The 22036-nt window shown below is 45.8% G+C and overlaps 1 protein-coding gene across 1 annotated transcript in view; it reads left to right on the top strand.

The window, feature by feature from the left end:
- Window positions 1–22036, top strand: part of STPG1 (sperm-tail PG-rich repeat containing 1) — a 51236-nt gene that overhangs the window by 19339 nt on the left and 9861 nt on the right. Inside the window, exons 4-6 of the mRNA XM_010830058.1 lie at window positions 4774–4944; window positions 11077–11185; window positions 18455–18620. Coding sequence (XP_010828360.1) covers window positions 4774–4944; window positions 11077–11185; window positions 18455–18620 — 446 coding nt within the window. The remainder of the gene's footprint in view (window positions 1–4773; window positions 4945–11076; window positions 11186–18454; window positions 18621–22036) is intronic.

The following is a 22036-nucleotide window of genomic DNA, read 5'->3' as shown; positions in this document are numbered from 1 at the left end:
CTTATGATGCATCTTGCCCCAGCAGGACTTTTTACACCTCTTAGTCTAACTGGGTTATTCACGTTACTGAGAAATCTGACGGGACCTGAAAGAAAGCAGACAGCAGGCCGGGAATTTGGCAATATTCCTCTCCTCTCCATTTCTCTTCTTTGTAAGATGTGGGTCTTTATCTTTGAGGATGGTTCCAAACCTCAAGTAGCTAAATGAAGTGCCAGTGTCTCTGACCAGACCTGGGCAAGGATAGTCTTTATTTGAACATCTATCTGTTGGCAAGATAAAATAGATACAACAAGGGCAGTCAAAGTAGGGTAAGACTCGCTGAGGTAGGAAAGTGAAAAAGAAAGCAAATCCAAACTCCAGCATCAATAAGATGCCTATGCCATCTGTCCCTTTAAAAGTTAGAATAATTTCTTGCAAAAATGTATTATGATACCTGACACTGGAATTGATTTAAAACACACACACACACACACACACAAAGAGGCCATTTAAGTCACACTGAATGCAGCCACTCATTGGAATTCGAGCCTGACCGAGCTGAATACTCAAGGAGCAAACTGACTTGGGAGTTAACTCCTCACTAGCTAAGATGTTCAGGCTGCGCAAGCCCCGAGCCAGTTCACAACAGCCCCCATCTACCTCCAGCCCTGTGAGTAAAGACACTACAAAGCAATGGGCCAAAGTAGTGCCATCTCACAACGGCCTGGCACTAGAGACAAGACTTAAGACCTGATCCTGACTCAGCTGTGGGTTCAACCTCGATGTGACCTCAAGCACGTCACCCTCTGTGTCCCAGTTGCCTCACAGAGTGAAGACTCCCCAGAGGCCCCGGGCAAATTGACGTTGCAATGAGTGAAATAGTCTTTGAAACTGCGGAGCCTTATAAACATGTTCAGTGTTATGATTGTTGCCACCTGAGTCACAAACAATACTTCCTGCAACACCTAGGTTTTTTCTCTGAGAGCTTTGCCGAATAGTGGCACTGCCCGCTCCTCCCTGGTGCCAGAGCAGGTGCTGAATCAGAGCACACCATCAATTCCCTGCTAGGCTGTACGTGCAGTAACTTTCCAAATGACCAGGCTGGGCCATCTGGAGGAGAAGGAGCCCAAGGGCAGATCTGTGTGTGACAGGATCTAATCAGGTCTTTACAAAATTCAGACCAAACCCCAAAGACACTGAGTTGTTCAGGCTTCTTCTTCCTGCTGTGATGGATATACGGGTTTATATTTATGTTTTTAAACACATGAGTTCCTGTATCCTCGGGCAGGGGCCTTAAGTGGAGATCTATCAGGAGCTTCCCACATTTCGCCTAGTTCCTTCCAGAACTGGCCGCCAATTTCATTCCTCCACCCCTCCTTTTGCTGCCTTTCACATTTAGAGGCTCTTGTTCCCAGATCCTAGACCCTACAGGGATTAAAAGCAGTCCCCATCAGAGAGGGCTTCCCTGGTGGCTCAACGGTAAAGAATCCACCTGCAGTGCAAGTGATACAGGTTTGATCGCTGGATCGGGAAGATCCCCTGAAGGAGAAAATGGCGACCCACTCCAGTATTCTTGCCTGGGAAATCCCATGGACGGAGGAGTCCGGCAGGCTCCAGTCCATGCGGTCACAAAAGGTCAGACACGACTTAGTGACTAAAAACCACCACCACATCAGAGAAAGATCTGCCTTACTGATGCTGGTGTGGCCATCAGAAGCGTGACTCCCGGTGGCGCTGACCCAAAAATGCTGTGGGTCAATACATTTTAGAAACTTCTGGATGACTACTGGAGCAACTGCACCCAGCCTTTTGAGAGGACCTTTCATCTCTCTAAATTCAGATAATCTGAAGAGCTTCATGACTATACTCTACAGCTTTGTTCCAGAATTATTCACAGGACTGGGTAGGAAGTCAAATGAGGCAGGTGTGTGTGTGTGTGTGTGTGTGTGTGTGGTGGGGTGTATTTCCATGGCTTTTCTGTATATGTGCGGTGGCTTCAGTGTCTCTGGAAGAGCTATTATGTGCTGGAGAGAGGTTCACGAATGCCAGCATGTGGCCAGGTTGGAGACCGGAGGCCTGGCAATTAAAAGAAAGCCAAGGCGTAGGCTGATGAGTGAGTGTCATTTCAGCTAGACTCAGGATAATTCTGTTGTGATGCTTGATGAAACTTTGCCTCAGATGGGAATTTTTTGGAGCAGTTTTTCCTAAAGAGAATGTTAGTAGGTATTCTAAGCCAAAAAGACCCTATGATGGAAGAAGTTTGGGAATGTCTGTTTCAACACAGTTAGAGGCCACCAACACAACCTTATCTCATAGAACTAGAAGGCCAAGGAACACACTTTAGGAAATAGTGCTTTGTTTATTTTTTTTTTCAGGGGTCCTACAACATATAATATTTTAAAAGTTAGATAAATCTTACATTTAATAATTTCACAATTAAAATGGATTTTTAAATTTCCCTAGTAGTAAACCACCTACCAAAAAAAAAAATAACCAAACAAATTTATCTTCAATTGTGAAGGTGATAAATATTTTTGAAAAGATAATTTACCCCAAGAATCTGTTTTGTCCCCACCAAAAAAATGTACCTGAACTTTAAACAAAACTCACATTTTATTTAAGTTGAAATAAAACTATACAAAATTGATTTTCTTCACCAAAAACAGCATCAATATTTTCTGTATTATTCCTAGATAAACCACAAAACAAAAACACTTATTTTTGTAGGTCTGCTAGATTTTGCTTGTAAATCAAGATGAGGCAATAGATACAGTCATGGAAAAAGAAAAAAGAAAACAGACAAATCTGTTGTCCATATCCATGGCCTCTGATCCTCTCTTGACCATGAAACCGAAGTGTTCAGTATATAAGCTGCCAAAAAGCTCATGAAGATGTAGGCTCAATAAAGGAGTGTAAACAGCAACAACCAGATGGGGGCAACAGTGGCAGGCTCTTCCATTCAAACTTTGACTATAACGTTTTGCTTTAACTTCAGGGAAACAGCGCTTTAGCAAAACGCTCTGCCCAGCCTTCTGGGTGACTCAGGAGAGACACACTACACGCAGCAGCACTGAGGATGGTCTGACCTTGCCACCCGTCTTCCCTGGAAGTTAGAAGGAGAGCAGAGGTGTGTCTGTACCGATGAGCACAGGCGGTTTCAGATAGTGATCCTTCTTGAACTAAAACTTCCCACAGGCATTTATCAGCTACTCATTTTGTAGCTGCGGAGAAGGCAATGGCACCCCGCTCCATTACTCTTGCCTGGAAACTCCCATGGATGGAGGAGCCTGGTAGGCTGCAATCCATGGGGTCATGAAGAGTCGGACACGACTGAGCAACTTCACTTTCACTTTTCACTTTCATGCACTGGAGAAGGAAATGGCAACCCACTCCAGTGTTCTTGCCTGGAGAATCCCAGGGATGGGGGAGCCTGGTGGGCTGCCATCTATGGGGTCGCACAGAGTCGGACACGACTGAAGCGACTTAGCAGTAGCAGCAGCCCAGCATCTTGTAGCTGAGAACACGCGGCTGTGACTCCTCTCAGCCCATTCTTCCTCGGAATGGGTGTCTGATCCATATCGTCTCATGGAGGTGAGAATGTTGGTTCCACCACTTCGCTAGCTGAGGAAGTTTGGGGTCCTCATCTGTAAAGCAGGGATAATCATAATTTCCTTGATCCAGGCTTGTCATATGGATTCGATGGAACATCCCCTGCAAGGTACTCAGTTAACTATTGCCCCAAATGCACAGGTAAAGTGAGTCCAAGGCTGGGGTGACCTTACTTCTGGGAACATAGATGGATCCTTGCAATTAGGAGGAGGCAGAGCTGGGACTCGAGCCCAGGCTAGACTCTGGACAGAGCGCCCCTGCTTCTGGTGGCAGGTGGTGGCCAATGACCCAGATGGTGAGAAGCATGGCCGGATGTACAGAGAGGAGTCTGGTGGGCTGCTCAGGCCTTCCCACGGCCTCCTCCGCTTTCTGTGCTTGTGTGGTTATTGACCCGTCAAGTGAAGGAAACCAAGGGCAATTTTCTCAAGCTTTTAACCATAAAATAATGAAAAAAAAAAGTTGTGTTTTTTTAAATCAGACTTCAATACTTACCATACTATCCCAGGGTAAGGTGATGTTATCTTCTAGTTTTTATGGCTTTTGTCCCTTTTCATTTGGCAAACATTGATTCTGTTTGTTTTTTTAACTGAAAATAGTTAATCATGGCTTCCTGGAAGGAGTAGGATTGGTTTCTGTTGAAAGAGCAGGAAAAAAAAAAATTGTAAGGTTTTATGAAATCAGTGGATTGGTGGGGGATGGGAGGCATAGGGAGGAGGCAAGCCCTGGGACCTTTAAGGTGCGAGAAGCAAGCTTCTTATTTAGGAAATTCAGATTATTTAACCTTAGAAACAAGAAGTGAGAGTTTCACTCAAAGGAAAAACCAAGGTTGGAAGAAGAAAGCAGAAAGCTTCCCATCATATAAATCACCCACCAGCTGATGAGTCAAGTGTAAGTGGCCTGAAACGGGATTGGGTGGAAATGCTTTTATGGCAAAATTACTTTTGCCAAGTCCCAAACATAAGATGAATAATTCGAGTTAGTTTACAGAAGTTAACACATGTCTGAACTTGCATTTCCCAAGACAAATCCTCAAAGCCCGAGGTCATTTTATCTGCATTACCTGCCAGGGTTTCACCTTATATGAAATATTTTTAGACCTGGTGCTGAGCACCATCTTCCTGATACCTGGCCTTGGAAGTCATAAGATACATGATAATGTGGATTCCTTTGACTTTCTCCTTGCAGTGTGCCCGACTGGACACCATCGTTTCTAAATTCCCGGCAGCTAATGCATACACTATCCCATCTCGTCTTGTTTCAAAGAAAGACTTCAGCAATTCCTGTTCCAGCATGTTCCAGTTGCCAAGCTATGAGAAAGTGCTCAAATTTGAAACCCCTGCACCAAACCAGTACAATGTAAGAACACTTCTTATGCTTCTTAGATATATATTGAGTGAATGGTTTACTAAAAATAAAAGAAGGGATGTGGGGAGCTTTGCAAAATAGCCTTTAACCCAATTGGTAAATTAGTTAGCATTTGTTGACTATGCAGTGGCTACATGAGGCTGTGCAAGGCTCTCATAGGGAATTTTCTGAACCCAGAGAAAGCTGTGGGCAACACGGAGGTCAGTATGGAGCTGTGGAAAAACCTCTGGCCCAGAAAACTCTTACTGTAGTCGCTTCTATCACAGACATGAAATTAAAAGATGCTTGCTCCTTGGAAGGTAAGCTAATATGATAAACCTAGACAGTGTATTAAACAGCAGAGACTTCACTTTGTCGACAAAGGTCCATAGAGTCAAAGCTGTGATTTTTCCAGTAGTTGTGTACGGATGTGAGAGTTGGACCATAAGGAAGGCTGAGTGCCAAAGAATTGATGCTTTCCAATTGTGGTGTTGGAAAAGACTCTTGAGAGTCCCTTGGATAGCAAGGAGGTCGAACCAGTCAATTCTAAAGGAAATCAACCCTAAATATTCATTGGAAGGACTGTTGCTGAAGCTGAAGCTCTAATACTTTGGCCACCTGATACAAAGAGCCGACTCATTAGGAAAGACTGATGCTGGGAATGATTGAAGACAAAAGGAGAAGGGGACTACAGAATATGAGATGGTTAGATAGCATCACTGGAGAAGGAAATGGCAACCCACTCCAGTGTTCTTGCCTGGAGAATCCCAGGGACGGGGGAGCCTGGTGGGCTGCTGTCTATGGGGTCGCACAGAGTCTGACACGACTGAAGTGACTTAGCAGATAGCATCACTGACTCAGTGGACATGAATCTGAGCAAACTCCAAGAGATAGTGAAGGACAGGGAAGCCTGGCATGCTGCAGTCCATGGGGTCAGACACAACTTAGCAACTAAACAACAACCTATCACATAACTTTCTGGGATGATTTTCTCATCTATAACAGTGATTGTATTATTCACTTACTTTTTAGATTGTTACAGGGAAAATAAACTTCTATCTTTCCATATCAGAAAACTGGTTTCTTTAACAGTAGTGCTTCTCCAGGGCTTCCCTGATAGCTCAGTTGGTAAAGAATCCACCTGCAATGCAGGAGACCCCAGTTCCATCCCTAGGTTGGGAAGATCTGCTGGAGAAGGGATAGGCTACCCACTCCAGTATTCTTGGGCTGCCCTTTGGCTCAGCTGGTAAAGAATCCGCCTGCAATGCAGGAGACCCGGGTTAGATCCCTGGGTTGGGAAGATCCTCTGGAGAAGGGATAGGCTACCCACTCCAGTATTCTGGCCTGGAGAATTCCATGGACTGTGTAGTCCATGGGGTCACAAAGAGTCGGGCATGAATGAGCGACTTTCACTTTCAGTGCTTTTCCAGTTCCCATCACTTTGTAGTCGCTTAGGCAGAACAGTGTGGTTAATGGATGAGAGATGGGCTTGGGGTCAAATCTTGACTCTGCCATTTTCTATGTGTGTGTGGCTTTGGGAAAGTCCATTAGCCTTTCAGGACTCAGTTTATTGATCTGTAAAGTGGGGTAATGGGGCTATGCCCTCCCATGTGGCATTAATGTTAAAGAACCCACTTGCCAATGCAGAAGATGTAAGAGACATGGGTTCGATCCCTGGATCAGGAAGATCCCCTGGAGGAGGGCATGGCAACCCTCTCCAGTATTCTGACCTGGAGAATCCCTTGGACAGTGGAGCCTGGTGGGCTACAGCCCATAGGGTTGAAAAGAGTCAGATACAATTGAAGTAACTTAGTTCAAACACACGCAAAGTGGGGTTTTATGTCCACTCCCTGATGCTAATGCAAACATTAAACAAGGTAGTCTAGGCCTAGTGCTTACTTAGCACAGCCCCTGGTGCATGAGGATTCCGCAATACATGGAAATCAGTAGAACTGTCTTTGGGGAAGTCAAGATACCTCTCAGGTTTCAGTTGTAAAATGGAATTAATTATATTTGCCCAATAGGGTTATTATAAGAAGCAGATGAGAGCTCAATATGAAAGCACTCTGAAATACCTAAGACATGAAGTGCACATAAGGCAGTAATATTATTACGCTAGAATTTCCAAATATTTTGGTCTTAGAATGCTTCAGTTTAAATTTCCTTTTTCTTTTATGATACTTATAAATAATAGTTATTTTTCCAACTACAAAGATCCTGCCCACCTTCTTCAGTGGATCCAATCAATTATAATGTGCTCAAAGCAATATAAGTGCCTGTTAGGCCAGCACTGTCCAAAAGAAATACAACAGGAGCCCCAGAAGTAATTTGTTTTCCTAGTTGTTTGGGTTGCTCAGTCACTGAGTTGCAACCCTGTGGGCTGCAGCACGCCGGGCTCCTCTGTCCTCCATTATTTCCCAGAGTTTGCTTAAATTCATGTCCGTTGAGTCAGTGATGCTATCTAAACATCTTGTCCTCTGCTGCCCTCATTCTCTCTTTGCCTTCAATCTTTCCCAGCATCTGGGTTTTTTTCCAATGAGTCGGCCCTTCGCATCAAGTGACCAAAGTTTGGAGCTTCAGCTTCAGCGTCAGTCCTTCCAATGAATATTCAGGGTTGATTTCTTTTAAGATTGGTTGGTCTGATCTCCTTGCAGTCCAAGGGACGCCCGAGAATCTTCTCCAGCACCACAATCGGAAAGCGTCAATTCTTTAGCACTCAGCCTTGTTTATGGTCCAGTTCTCACATCCGTACATGACTACTGGAAAAACCATAGCTTTGGCTATATGGACCTTTGTTGGCAGAGTGATATCTCTGCTGTTTTCCTAGTAGCTACATTTAAAAGTAAAAAGGAACAGGTGAAATTAGTTTTAATAATATATTCTATTTAACCCAGTATGTTCAAGATATTTCAATATCTAATCAATATAAAAATTACTAATTAAATGTTTTACATTCTTTCCCTCATATTAAATCTTTAAAATTCCACGTGTATTTTATACTTGCAGCCCGTCTGCATGTGGATCAGCCGTGTGCCCAGCATGGCTGGACAGTAGTTATATACGGCCGGTAGCTTCTGTTTGGGATAGTATAGCTCCAGATACTCTTCTCCCAGGGTAATCAGAGCCTGAAAATAATGATGATGAGATGATGAAGCACTTTTCGTGGCCCGTGTTCTGTTCTCAGAGTTGTGTATTCGTTGATTTCATACTCACAAGAACCTGGAAGTGGATTCTCTTATTTTCAGTTTGCAGAAGAGGAAGTTGAGGTTCAGAGAGGGGAAGGGACTTGCCCAAAGTCACCCAGCTTGAAGAGACCACTTGCACACCAGTGAGAACAGCTAGGCGCTGAGGTTTAAAACTGGGGGGTCATCAGAGTCTCCATGTTCCAGCCCCGCTGAGCTTCCTGTCATAAGTCGTGTGACTTCTCTGTGCCCGTGATATAATGTAGAATCCACTGGGGAACTCGGGGCGAGAGCTAGTAGACCTGGAAGGAAAATGATTGAAACTGTGGCCAGCTTTGAGGAAGACAAAGAGTTGGCGCCTGAGAAAGAGAATTTGTACGCGGTGTGGAGGAAGGCATATATTTTAGACTGAGTGGTCAGCGATGGTGAGCGCCCCTCTCTGCGACCTACTGGGGGAGCTGAAGGTGCTCTAGTTACTGCTTCATGCTTCATGTCCCCAGTCCACTGTCCCTGAAGGCTCCCCTCCAGTCCTGGTATGCAGGAAGCATGCAATAAATGCTTATGGCTTAAAGGCATGACTTCCTTTGTTAATCAAGGAATGACCATTCCCCAAGTCAGAACTCTGTCCTCCTGCCAACAGATGGATTTTAGTTTGCAGGTTTTTTGTTCATTATTGCTTTAATGTGGCTCTGAAAGTAAGACACGCTCATCATAAGATACATCCAAGCATCACAGAAACCCACAAACCGGAGAGTAGAAGTCCCTTATCATTCTGCTCTTCAAATAGCCATCAAATACCAGGGCAACACATGTATGCCTGTGGCTGATTCATACTGATATATGGCAAAAACCATCACAATATTGTAAAGTAATTATCCTCCAATTTAAAGAAATAAATACATTACAAAACAAAGCCAAACTAGGGGCAGTTTTGTTCATACTCTCTTCCTCTTCCCTCCCTCAGTTTTGGGATTATACTGTCCCTCGTATGCATGCATTTCTGCTTAATAATATCTGAGTTTTTTTCTCTTATGGCAATGCAATAAATCTGTTTCGTTCTTTTTTAACCTTTTCTTAGTCTAATGGTGCAACACACGTGACATACAGTCAGTGTCGGTATACAAAAATGTCCCCCTTTTCTGTCGCTTTTCTGTCTGGGCGAAGAATAAAGCTGAAGCAGTGTTTTGTCTACAGGAGGCTTTTTTCAGACCTGGAGAACAATGGTTGAGTCAAGGGGCGAGCAGCAGAAATGCAGTAATCCTGTTAGCCACGCTGTGCTTTGAGGCTGTCAAGGCCTCTCTCTGGCTTTGCTTCTCTACTCGAAGCCTTTCCCTGGTACCTGTTGTTACTTCCTCTCCGGCATCCGGGCTCCTCTCCCCGTGTGCAGTAATTAGCCTGGCCTGTCTGATCTTTCTGTTTGCCCTCTCTGCAGGCAGTCTGGCCATTTGGTACCCTGGGAAAAACTGAATTCCTCTACCTTTGTCAACACAAAATCAAAATGCCATCTGCATTTCTTCAGAAACTTTTTTTTTTTTTTTGACAAAGGAGTATCACAGAAAATCAAGCCATCTTGGCCCCAGCAAACAGTTTCACTCATTCAGTAAATAGTCCCAGCCATGGCAGGTACAACTTTTATTGCATCTTTTATCTAACGAATACAGGAGACTGACTGCCAACTGGCATTTAACATATTTATGACTCATCATAAGAATGATCTCAGGGTTCTTTTTTTTTTTTCCAAAATTATTTTTAGAGTTCTGAACACACTGAACACTTTCAACTGTATACTGCCTGAGTCGACCAAAATCTTTATCTTCTGGTCAGTCCAGAAAAGTCAAGACGACACAGTGCTTTGTAAATCTTATCACAATCTTAAGTTACACTATTTCTTTGTAAGTCCTATATCCTGCACGTATAGAAGGACTGTTTGAACAGTGAGGAATAAGGGTGGGGATATGTAGGACTCAGTGTTCAAAAAGAATGAGAATCATAGAGAAAAAGTAATGAAAATAATTTGCCTAGGTAGCTTTACACACTTTTTATTTTTATTTATTTATTTTTTAAACTTTATTTTTCTATTTGTGTATTTAGTTTACCCACTGGGCTCAAACTAAACATATTGCAGTTTTTTTCCAATATACTATTTTGTGACCATCTTCCCACGTCAATAACTTTTTCGCTATGCAAACGTTTCAAAGTGCAAAGTGTTGCTTTGGGTGAATTTACTGTGGCTATCTTAACCAATTCCATATCGCTAAACGTATTCTAAGTTTTCCTACATGTTTACACGTAGGTTTATGATTCTTTTGTCAACTTACAAATGTCCTAGTGGGTTTTAAATTCAATTGCATTGAGTTTACAGATAAATTGGGTGGAAATCTTTATAGCTTTGGGTAATCTAGAAACTCAATCTATCTTTTAATTTATTATGTTTTCTTTTATGTCTTTCAGTAAAAATTTTAGTGATTTTCTTCATATTCTCGTTATATGTAACATTACACATTTTTAAAAAGCCCACTTTCCAGCAGGTGATTTATATTGACTAGGCGTCCCCCCAACCCCACCCCAACAGCTCTCTGCCTCAAGTCGAGCAAGAATGATCTGATCCATCTTACAGATGAGAAAAAAACTCAAATCCAGAGAAATTAAACAGCTAGAGCAGGATGCCCCTCCCCGAGTGAGGGAGGTGATCAGAGAAGCCGGGTCTGCAGGCTGGCCCAGGGCGCCGGCCTCGGTGTTGTGTTGGGTCCCTAGACCCTGCTGATGAAAGTCGTCGCCCCCTGCAGCTGGGGCGAAGGTGAGGGCACAGCCAGTATGACCCTTTCCACTCACATCCGCTCATTTTCTGAGAATGGGTTTAAAAAAAAAAATTTTTTTTTAACCCCAAAGTGCCAGTCGTCCTGACATGATGAGAGGCACAAAGGGAAGGCATTGAGTACACTGTGCTTGTTTTCTCCCCCAGGCCTCCGACTCCTGCTGCAAGCAGGCGAACAACGTCTGTGCCCGAGCTGGGTTCGTGTCCAAAACCCAGAGAGGACTTTTCACTGTTTCTAAAACAGGACCTGCCCCAGGTAAGCAGCTGCTTTGCACTGGCCTTGACCTGAGGCTTCCTGTTTCAGGTCTGATCATCAGGGCACCCGTTCCTTCACAGGGAGTCTCTTTCCCTGGTGGCTCAGATGGTAAAGAAACTGCCTGCAGTGGAGGAGACTTGGGTTCGATCCCTGGGTTGGGAAGACCCCCTGGAGAAGGGAATGGCTACTTGCTCCAGTATTCTGACCTGGAGAAATTTCCTGGACAGAGGAGCCTGGTGGGCTACCATCCGTGGGGTCACAGAGAGTCGGACACGACGGAGGGACTAACACTTTGGGGGGTGTGGGGGTGCAGGTAGGTGTTATAGGAAGAGGAGGGGATCGGCTCCCTACTCAGCGGAAGAACGGCCAGCCCCTGGGGTCTGCCTCCCTTTCAGACCCAGCACACCTGCTTCGGGCAGCCGCTGGGGAGGTGTCTTCTTGAGCCTGAAGAGTGCCCGTGCTCACACCCCAGCTGCCACTGCAGACCCTGGGGGAAGGCAGGGTGACCCCTGAGCACTGGGCTGCAATATTCCTTTCCTTCCAAGGCAGCCAGCAGCTTCATCATTTAACATCAAATCACTGGGAAATTGCTCTGTTCACAGAGTGCCTACGCTGTGCTTTTTGCACGTGGTCCTCACACATTTGTCCTCCAAGAGCCGAACTCTTAGTCCTGTGTTTCAGATGAGGCAAAGGAGGCCCAGAGAGGCGAAGCAACTGGTTCAGTGCCACACAGCTAAGAAATGGCAGGTCTCAGCCCAGAGGAGCCTCTTACCCCCGTCCTCCCAAGGCGATTTCTGACTCTGGGATTCAGGAACGCACAGGGCTTGCCGGCAAATGTTTTCCCTGCTGGGTGGGGACAGGTATTGCCCCTGTCCTGTGCCCCACACTAGCCTCAGTGAAAAGTTTCCAGGGAGAGCTGGTGACATAACAGTCCTCACTCCAGGAACACTGGTTAGACTAGACCTTCCCAAATGGGTCCCAGAGACCCCCGAGGGAGCTCCGAGCCCCAGAGCCCAGAGGAGGAGCCGGGAAGGAGTGCCTCTGCAGTGACGCTTCTTGGAGCAGGGTGTGGATAAAATTGCAGCACATGTCAGATTTCAGCAAATCCAGATTAAAGTTGAAAAGATCAGTCTGAGGCTGAATAACAAAACCAGCCCTAATTAGGAGGTTGAGCCCCAGCTAAAGCTCCCTGCCTTGCATCACCACGGGCACAACCCCACCTTGTTTGTTCAGACAGGAGAACAAACCTCTGGGTTTGGGCCAGAGGTCCCACCAGTGAGCCTAGGAATGTGGGCAGCCCCTCCCTCTGGGAGGGTCCTCAGGGGCCCCTTGAAACACCGCATGTAGGGGACAGGTGGGCACTAGCATCTGTTAAGCTCCTACTGTGTGCCACAAGCTTCCAAAGCCCCAGGGATCATTGCACCTGTGTGCTCAAAGAATGTGGGTTATTATTATTACCATATTGGTCTTTCCAGGTGGCGCTAGTGGTAAAAGAACCTGCCTGCCAATGCGGGATACGTAAGAGATGCGGGTTCGATCCCTGGGTTGGGAAGATCCCCTGGAGAAGGGAATGGCAACCCACTTCAGTATTCTTGCCCGGAGAATCCCATGGACAGAGGAGCCTGGCAGGCTACAAATCTTTTCTATAGGGTCACAAAGAGTCGGACATGACTGAAGTGACTTAGCACGCATTATTATTATAGCATCCCTACTTAACATGCAAAAATGACATACAGAGAGCAGGTGACTAGCACAGGGTTCCACACCTGGGTTTGAATCCAGGCCCCTTATCCAGCTCTGAGGCCTGGTTCCTTAAAGACTCCCCCGGTGTCCCCCAGCTTGCCAGGGGCCAGAGCCTGGGGAATCGGCTCCTCTGAGAGAAGCAATCTGCTTAGTTAGACCTCTTGGGAAAACGCTGTGGTTTCAGCTTCTCCGGGTGTGGAAAAAAACCAGATGTGGAACTGTGACTGAAATTCCTGCTGTGTTGCAGCTGCTCTGAGCGCCTGGCCCCCCAGTGGCTGAGGGCCCTGTCTGGTCTGCCTTCAGTTCTGAGTAGAATGCCCACCTTTACACATTGACTGACGGGATTTTCTAAAGTCTGGAGGCTCCAAGCACAAGGCCAGGCACTTTCCCACCGTCCTCCTCTCTTGTGGACATTGTTGTTTAGTCGCTAAGTCATGTCTGACTCTCTGCAACCCCATGGACTACAGCACAACAGCCTCCCCTGTCCTACACTATCTTCCGGAGTTTGCTCAAATTCATGTCCATTGAGTCAGTGATGCTATCTAACTATCTCATGTTCTGCAGCCGCCTTCTCCCTTTGCCTTCAATCTTTCCCAGCTTCAGGGTCTTTTCCAATGAGTCAGCTCTTTGCATCAGATGACCAAAGTACTGGAGCTTCAGCTGCAGCATCAGTCCTTCCAATGAATATTCAGAGTTGATTTCCTTTAGAATTGACTGGTTTTATCTCCCTGCTGTCCAAGGGACTCTCAAGAGTCTTCTCCAAAACCAGAATTGGAAAGCATCAGTTATTCATCACTCTGTCTTCTTTATGGTTCAACTCTCACATCCATACATGACTACTGGGAAAACAATAGGTTTAACTAGATGACTCTTTGTTGGCAAAGCGATGTCTCTGCTTTTTAATATGCTGTCAAGGTTTGTCATAGCTTTCCTTCCAATGAGCAAGTGTCTTTTAAGTTAATGGCTGCAGTCACCATCCACAGTGATTTTGGAGCCCAAGGAAATAAAATCTGTCACTGCTTCCACTTTTTCTCCTTCTGTTTGCCATGAAGTGATGGGACCAGATGCCATGATCTTACTTTTACGAATGCTGAGTTTCAAGCCAGCATTTTCACTCTCCTCTTTCACCCTCACCGAGAGGCTCTTTACTTCCTCTTCACTTTCTGCCATAAAGTGGTGTCATCTGCATATCTGAGGTTATTGATATTTCTCCCAGCAATCTTGATTCCAGCTTCTGATTCATCCAGCCCAGCATTTCACATGAGGTGCTCTCCACAGAAGTTAAATAAACAGGGGGACAATATACAGCCTTGTCATGCTCCTTTCTCAGTTTGGAACCAGTCAGTTGTTCCATGTCCGGTTGCTTCTAACTGTTGTTTCTTGACTCACATATAGGTTTCTCAGGAGACAGGTAAAGTGGTCTGGTATTCCCATCTCTCTAAGAATTTTCCACAGTTTGTTGTGATCCACACAGTCAAAGACTTTAGTGTAGTCAATGAAAAAGTAGATGTTTTTCTGGAATTCCCTTGCTTTCTTTATGACCCAACAAATGTTGCAATTTGATCTCTGGTTTCTCTGTCTTTTCTAAACCTACATCTGGAAGTTCTCGGTTCACCAACTGCTGAAGCCTAGCTTGAAGGATTTTGAGAATGACCTTACTAGCATGTGAAAGAACACAGCTGTATAGTAGTTTGAACATTCTCTGGTAACGCCCTTCTTTGGGACCGAAATGAAAACTGACCTTTTCCAGATCTCCTCTCTATTCCTCTTTTTTAAAAAAAGTTATAAGAACATGGGGAAATACTTCTATCTTAAAGTGTCACTTGAAAAACAGGGGTGAACTTCCCTGGTGGCGCAGTGGATAAGAATCTGCCTGCCAATGCAGGGAACTAGAGACGCAGGTTCAATCCCTGGCCTGGGGAGATTCCGCATGTGATGGAGCAACTAAAGCCCACCTGGTGAAACTACTGAAGCCCACAAATCTAGAGCCTGTGCTCTGCAACAAGGAAGCCGCCGAAATGAGATGCCCACGCATTGCAGCAAAGAGTAGGTTTGCTCGCTGCAACCAGAGAAAGCCTGAGAGCAGCAATGAAGAGCTAGTGCAACCAAAAATAATTAATAAATAAACTATAAAAAATAAATAAAAGCCAAAGGAATACAAATTAAAGCAGCAATAAAATATTGTTCATGTAACAAAAAATAAAGAATTAAAAAAAAAAATAAAAAATAGCTTTCCAAAAACTAAGGGTGGGCGACACAATTTAATCCGAACTGTGGGCCCAGCTCCACGAGACAGCATCTAGAGCACAGGAGAAGGACCAGGAGTAACTACAGCAGAGTATTCACCTGATTTTTTCTGGGCTGGGAGAGCATAAATGCCTTTCCTGCTTGCTTCTGCTTTTTAACATTTTATAATCAAGCATTGCTTTAAACTTTTTTTTTTTGGTAAGGGGAATAAAAATTTAAAAATAAATATGTGCCTAAATGAAACAGGAAGCTAATTTGAGAGATACATTGTTTTAGTGTTCAGTCGCTACATTGTGTCTGACTCTCTGAGACCCCATGGACTGGAGCCTGCCAGGCTCCTCTGTCCTCTACTATCTCCCAGAGTTTGCTCAAATTTATGTCCACTGTGTCTGTGATGCTATCTCACCATCTCAGATACCAGTATTATAAATGCTGCTAACTGGACAGCTGTTTTGTTTTTTTTATTTAAGGGTATATTGGGACTATCTTTTCATGTTATTAAAAACCCTCCTGTGGCTGATTCATGTTGATGTATGGCAGAAACCAACACAAATCTTATAAAGCAATTATCCTCTGATTTAAAAAAATAAAAATTCTCCTAGAACATCTTTTGTTAGTGTGCTAAGTCACTTGAGTTGTGTCTGACTCTTTGTGACCCTATGGACCATAGCCCACCAGGATCCTCCGTCCATGGGATTATCTAGGCTGAAACACTGGAGTGCATTTCCATGCCCTCCTTCAAGCGATCTTCTCAACCCAGGGATGGAACTCATGTCTCTTGGTCTACTGCGTTGGCAGGCGAGTTCTTTCCCACTAGTGCCAGCCGGGAAGCCCAAATGGTCGCGTAGTATTCCAGTATCCAGTGGTACCATAACTTAAGGGAAAAAATGCTCCCTTGTTGGAGATTTAGGTTGTTTTAAACTGATTACTCATATAAATAGAGTGGGAGCAAACATCCTTGTAGCTCACACCTGTGTACAATTGAGATTATTTCCTTAGATAAATTGCCTAACGTGAAACTGCTAAGTCGAAAGGTATGTAAAATATTTAAGGTTTTTGATATTTGTGACCAAATTGCCCTTCAGCACAGAGATAATCTATCCACCTGCTCCCATGAAGACTCTTCTTCCCTTCACTTTTGCCACCACTATTCCCATTTAAGTAAAATCTTGCTAATAGATCCCATATTGCTGTTTTCAGTGATCTTGCAATGGAAAAGTTGATTTCGTTTAAAACAAAATTAGCCTTAGGATGTTTAGAAGGGTTTCAAATATTTTTTGCATGCACAATGCCACCATTAATGTAGTTTCCCCCACTTTTCTGGGTTCCCACCTATTTTTAATTTATGTGTATCCAATTGTACATTGATATAGTACAGTATAGACTGTTAGGCTTTATTTTACTTGTTTTCTCTCACTTTGATTTTCAAGAACACTGCCATGGGTCTCACGGTCATTGCATTTACCCCTCGCAGGGCTGGTATTTCTACCAGAGTGGGCTTTTCCCATAACTGTGGCCTCGTACTTGGACCTTTAGGCTCGTCACCATTTCTCACACTGTAGCTACTGCTGTGCTGTCTACCTTTAGGCTTAGAGCTTTTCCATCACGTTGAATAATTTTCTCAATTTCCACGTAATGGGAAACCAGGGTCAAAGTGTGCAGCATCTTGGAGGGCTTCCCTGGTGGTCCAGAGGTTAAGAATCTGGCTTGTAATGCAGGGGACACAAGTTCGATCCCTGATGGGGGAACTAAGATCCCATGTGCCGCGAGGCAAGTACGCCTGAGCCCGCAGCTACCGAACCACACCTGGAAAGTCCGTGTGGCACAGCTTGAGATCCCATGTGATGCCACTGAGACCTGACACAAATAAGTATATATATATATATATTTTATGACTCCCCTGGTGGCTCAGACAGTAAAGCGTCTGCCTACAATGCAGGAGACCCAGGTTCAGTCCCTGGGTCAGGAGATCTTGCCTGGAAAATCCCATGGACGGAGGAGCCTGGTTGGCTACAGTCCATGGGGTCGCAAAGAGTCAGACAGGACTGAGCGACTTCACTTTCTTTCATATATTTAATTTCTTTCATATATTTTTATGTATCAAAATACATATATATTTAAAGTGTGCAGCATCTTGAAGGCCTTTGCCTAGTAGTGCTGCTTTGTAGCCCGAAATGCCTGCACCCACTTACAGGGCTGCCAGCTCTTTGGGCTTCCTGGTGGGTCAGTGGTAAAGAATCTGCCACTGCAGGGGACGCAGGAGACACAGGTTCGATCCCTGGGAGGGGAAGATCCCCTGGAGAAGGGCATGGCAACCCACTCCAGTATTGGCCTGGAGAATCCGCCAGACAGAGGACCTGGTAGGCTGTAATCCGTGGGGCCGCAGAGTCGGACACAACTAAGTAACTCATCCACCAGCTCCTTAGGGGTGAGACTGCTCCCTCTTCACCTCGGCCCAGATCATTCTCTTCTTCCTTATAGCTTGTGCACAATGTACTTTTATTCTGACACAGTTTCTTGAGACAGGGTATTATAGGAATGAGTGGACGTTGAAGGCAGATGGTTCTGGGTCCACACAGAAGGTGCTCAACAAATATTTGTGAATTACATAATTAAGAATTATTGGGCTTCCTAGGTGGCTCAATAGTAAAGAATCTGCCTGCAGTGCTGGAGACACAAGTTAAATCCCTCGGTTGGGAAGAACCCCTGGAGAAGGAAGTGCCAACCCACTTGAGTATTCTTGCCTGGAAAATTCCGTGGACAGAAGAGCCTGGCAGGCTATACTTCATGGGGTCCCAAAAGAGTCAGGTGTGACTTAGCAACTAAATAACAACAACAAACTGCATAATAGTTACTGAACAACTACCACATTCCAGGAACCTAAAAGGTTCTTTTACTACCATAGCCTCCCGGTTGTTGGAAGAATTATTGTCCTTAGTTTATACAGGAAGACGCTAGGCTTAGCCTCTTGTTAGATGAATGTCTTTTCACAAGGTACTGAATGTCTGTGAGTCTGTTTCCTCATGTTCAGAATGGATGTGCTAACACCCACCTTGCAGGGCTGCTGTGAGGATTAAATGAGTTAAGTCTGTGCTGCATGGACACATGTTCTCTAAATGGTGAATGTTATTTTCAGTTATTCCAGGCGGACCCTATTACTTGGCCATCCTGGAGCGATACTGCCTTAGAGTCATTAAATGCATTCTTAGGTGTAAGGCACCGCTTTTTATTTATTTGAGAAGGGTTCTTTATTCTGTCTTAAAATTTCTTTCCTCTCAGGGCATTATGATGTCAACGAATCCCTTGTGAAGCAGTCGCCAAAGATATTGATGTCTTGTTTTAAATCAAAAACCGACCGTGGATTAAAGCTGATGTCAACAGGCCCAGGACCCGGTTATTACAACCCAAATGGTCATCCTAAAGTTCAAAAAAAGACTCTGATCCCGTGAGTCCTGATCATTCTGATCTTTCTTTTGAAAGGTGTTTCTGGGGAAGGACCCTAACATGGGGGGAAAGGGAGGGCATCATAGTTTGGCAGACACGGGCTGGGCAGCTCTCATGGAGCCCTTGTTGACACAGCAGATGCTCAAGAACTACTTGCTGAGTGCATCGGATTTATTGAGCAACTATTGTGTGCCAGGAACTTAACATCTTCAAAGATCATGACAACTCTATTGTAGGAGTGATTGTTTCAGCTTCAAAGAGAAGGAAGTCAGGCTTCAGAGAGGCTGAGAGGCTTGCCTAAGTCCACACAGCTAAAAGGAGGTGCCTCTGGGGCTCAGGCTCAGGACTGTTTGGATCGTCCAACATTCCCCACAGTGCTGTACTCCCCTGGTGCTGATATTATCCTATTTTTTAGAAAATCTCCACTAGGGTGGCAGGATATATGGGAGCAATGATGCTCTCATAGTTTTGTACTGATAGATTAAAAGCCTAGACTCTAGAGTTGGTTAGACCTGCTGCATTTGAACCTTGGCTCTGCAGTTTCTGTGCTGTGTGCCCATCAGCCCTGCCCTAACCCCTCTGAGCCTCCATGCCCTCCACTGTAAAGTGGAGATAATTTATCTGAACGTTGCTTTCAGATTGAAAAACAAGTATTGACATAGTAGGTAAAAATGGTGACTCAAAACAAATTTTGAAAGTGCTGACAGGGATTTCTGTTACTGTTTTTAATCTCCCATACATTTAATGTTACTTTCCCCTCAGAGACTCAGAAATTCACAGGGCTTAATATTCCTCAAAACGGGTCTAGAACTTCTAGAACTAAGACCATCAAGGTCAGTCATCCTGTCATTTCTGAGTCCGAACCCCTGCATAATTCTCTCCAGGCAGCAGTGATTGTAGGGAGGGCTGACCAGCGGGGCTGGGACTAAGGGTAGCCACCTGGGAACCTCCAGAGAGGTCAGGCAGCTGGTGGGGCCCATGCCACAGAGGGTCAGTGAGGGTGGGCAGCCCAGGAACACTGGCAACACTGGGTCTGATCAGACCATCAGCCCAGGACAAGGGGTCAGGGGTCAGGGAGAGGAGCAAGATGTGAGCCTGCTGTGTCCAACCCAGGGCCTGGATCCGGGACTCAGACCTCAGATGGAGCCCACCAGCTAAGTCCCTGATGCCCTAAGGGTATGGGGTTCTGTATGTTGACACTCTTCACAGGCTGCAAGACTTGGGACCGGGAAAGGAAAGTCTCCAGGAACAGGCTCTTCCCAAATGTCAGGGGCTCCCTGCCTCCGGGTTGGCTTGTGCAATGCTGCCCCTCAATGGAGTGGGCAAGAGGGCAGGTTTCAGGGTTAGCAGACCTGAGTGGGAATCACAGCTCCGTCTCTAGCAGAAACTCCTCCTCCCTGAGCCTCCATGTCTCCATGTAATTAAGTGCAGATAAAAACCAGGGCTTCCCTGGTAGCTCAGCTGGTAAAGAATCTGCCTGCAATGCATGAGACCCCAGTTTGATCCTTGGGTTGGGAAGATCCCCAGTGGGATGGGCATGGCAACCCTCTCCAATATTTCGCCTGGAGAATCCCCATGGACAGAGGAGCCTGGCAGGCTGCAGTCCATGGGGTCTCAAAGAGTGGGATAGGCTACCCACTCCAGTATTCTTGGGTTTCCCTGGTAGCTCAGTCGGTAAGGAATCTGCCTGCAATTCGGGAGACGTGGGTTCGGTCCCTGAGTTCGGAAGATCCCCTGCAGGAGGGCATGGCAACTCACTCCAATATTCTCGCTTGGAGAATCCCCATGGACAGAGGAGCTTGGCGGGCTGCAGTCCATGGGGTTGCAAAGAGTTGGACACAACTGAGTGACTAAGCACAAGAAGCTGTGTGAATTAGATAAGAAAGGGCTTGAAAATAGTTCACTCTTCTTATTACAGCAGCTATTCTGCTATATCCCAGAGAGGATTTGTGAGGGTAGAGGCGGTGGTTGTTTTGTGGCGTGGCAGCTCAAGCCCCCATCCCAACTCTGGAAGCTTCTTCAGGGAACCGACGAGAGGAGAGGGGAGAGTGCTGCACGCTTAACTGTCTTCCTCAGAGCTGTGTCATTTGACCTTCGTTCGACTTTGGACGATTAACGTCTTCCTCAGAGCTGTGTCATTTGACCTTCGTTCGACTTTGGACGAGTGGTTTGAAACAGTCTCATTTTATGGCATTTGCCTCTGTCAGTCCGCAGGCCCTAGCTGTTTCTGGTGCTGAGCTGGAGGCTGTGGGGGAGCTCAGGGGAACAGAACACCCTCCATTCCTCAGCCAGGCTCTCCAGGAACAACTCCAGAGCAGGGCAGAGGAATGTGCGCCCAAATGTGGGGTGGTGTGGGCCCCGAGTTTGCGTGGCCACACACATCCTCAAGGTCTGTCTTTCCAGCAGGGTCAGTGCAGTGTTGCTGGCATGTCCGGGGTGGCTCTGGAGCCCACTGGCTCTCCGTGATGCCTCCTGAATGGATGATGCTTGCTCACTAAACCTAGGAGTCGCTGCACACCATCCTCCTGCCCCTGGCGGCATCACAGTGCACACGAACTTGTTAAGGGCTCTGAGAAGGTCTGCTAAGTTGTTCAAGGCTCTGACAAGTCCTGCAGTAAAGGGACACGTCAGACCCAGTGTCTCTTAAACTTGGGTTCACCCTGGTGACTGGATGGCACCCCAGTTTCTACGGCAGGCTCTGGGGTCGGGGGCTGCCCTCGGTGCCTCCCTGGGCCTTTGTTTTTCCATGTGTGAAAAGAGGGGAAATCTTTCCATTTCTGACACTCCATGACCCCAGCTTTGCTCACTGTGTCTGTCCCTCAGGAGAGCATTTGGGGACAGTGAACATGGAGCCAGCCTGGACCCACAGAGGAAGGTCCAGGATATCCTTTTGAGTTGACATGGAAAGGGTGAAATCGAGAAATCATTTTATTTTTTAAAGCAAAGAGATAAAACTAAAGCGTGTTGTTGGTTATTTCAAAATAGCATCCATCTGTTGATGGCGGATGATGGAGAAAGGGATGTAATATAAAAGAAAAGATACAGCTGGATATGGTAGTATTTCAGGAGCATCCAAATGCCAGTCTCTCACATTTTAGGAGCATAGAAACTCCAGTCTCTCACGTTCAAATTCTGTTTCCTTTCCTGCGCCCCTGAGGAGAAGGGAGAGGAAGGAGCACTTGTCCTGTCCCGGGGTTGCCAGGCCCCAGAGAAGGTCTGCGCTGTTTCCTCCCCATCAACATTCTGAGACTTTGCTCCACCTAGCATCCTCATACGCAGATCCCCGGGGCTGCGTGGGGCAGCGGTGGAGAATCTGAGCATCGTCACCATGTCTCTGTTTCGGAAGCCCAGGCGTCACGTGCATGCAACAGGACGTGGGGGGCCTGTCCTTATTTCTCTTGCTGCCACGTGCATGGT

Source organism: Bison bison, unplaced genomic scaffold, assembly GCF_000754665.1.
Source record: "Bison bison bison isolate TAMUID 2011002044 unplaced genomic scaffold, Bison_UMD1.0 scf7180017864516, whole genome shotgun sequence".
NCBI lineage: Eukaryota > Metazoa > Chordata > Mammalia > Artiodactyla > Bovidae > Bison > Bison bison.
The sequence above is the reverse complement of the archived record's forward strand: the minus strand, read 5'-3'. Positions and strand labels throughout refer to the sequence as shown.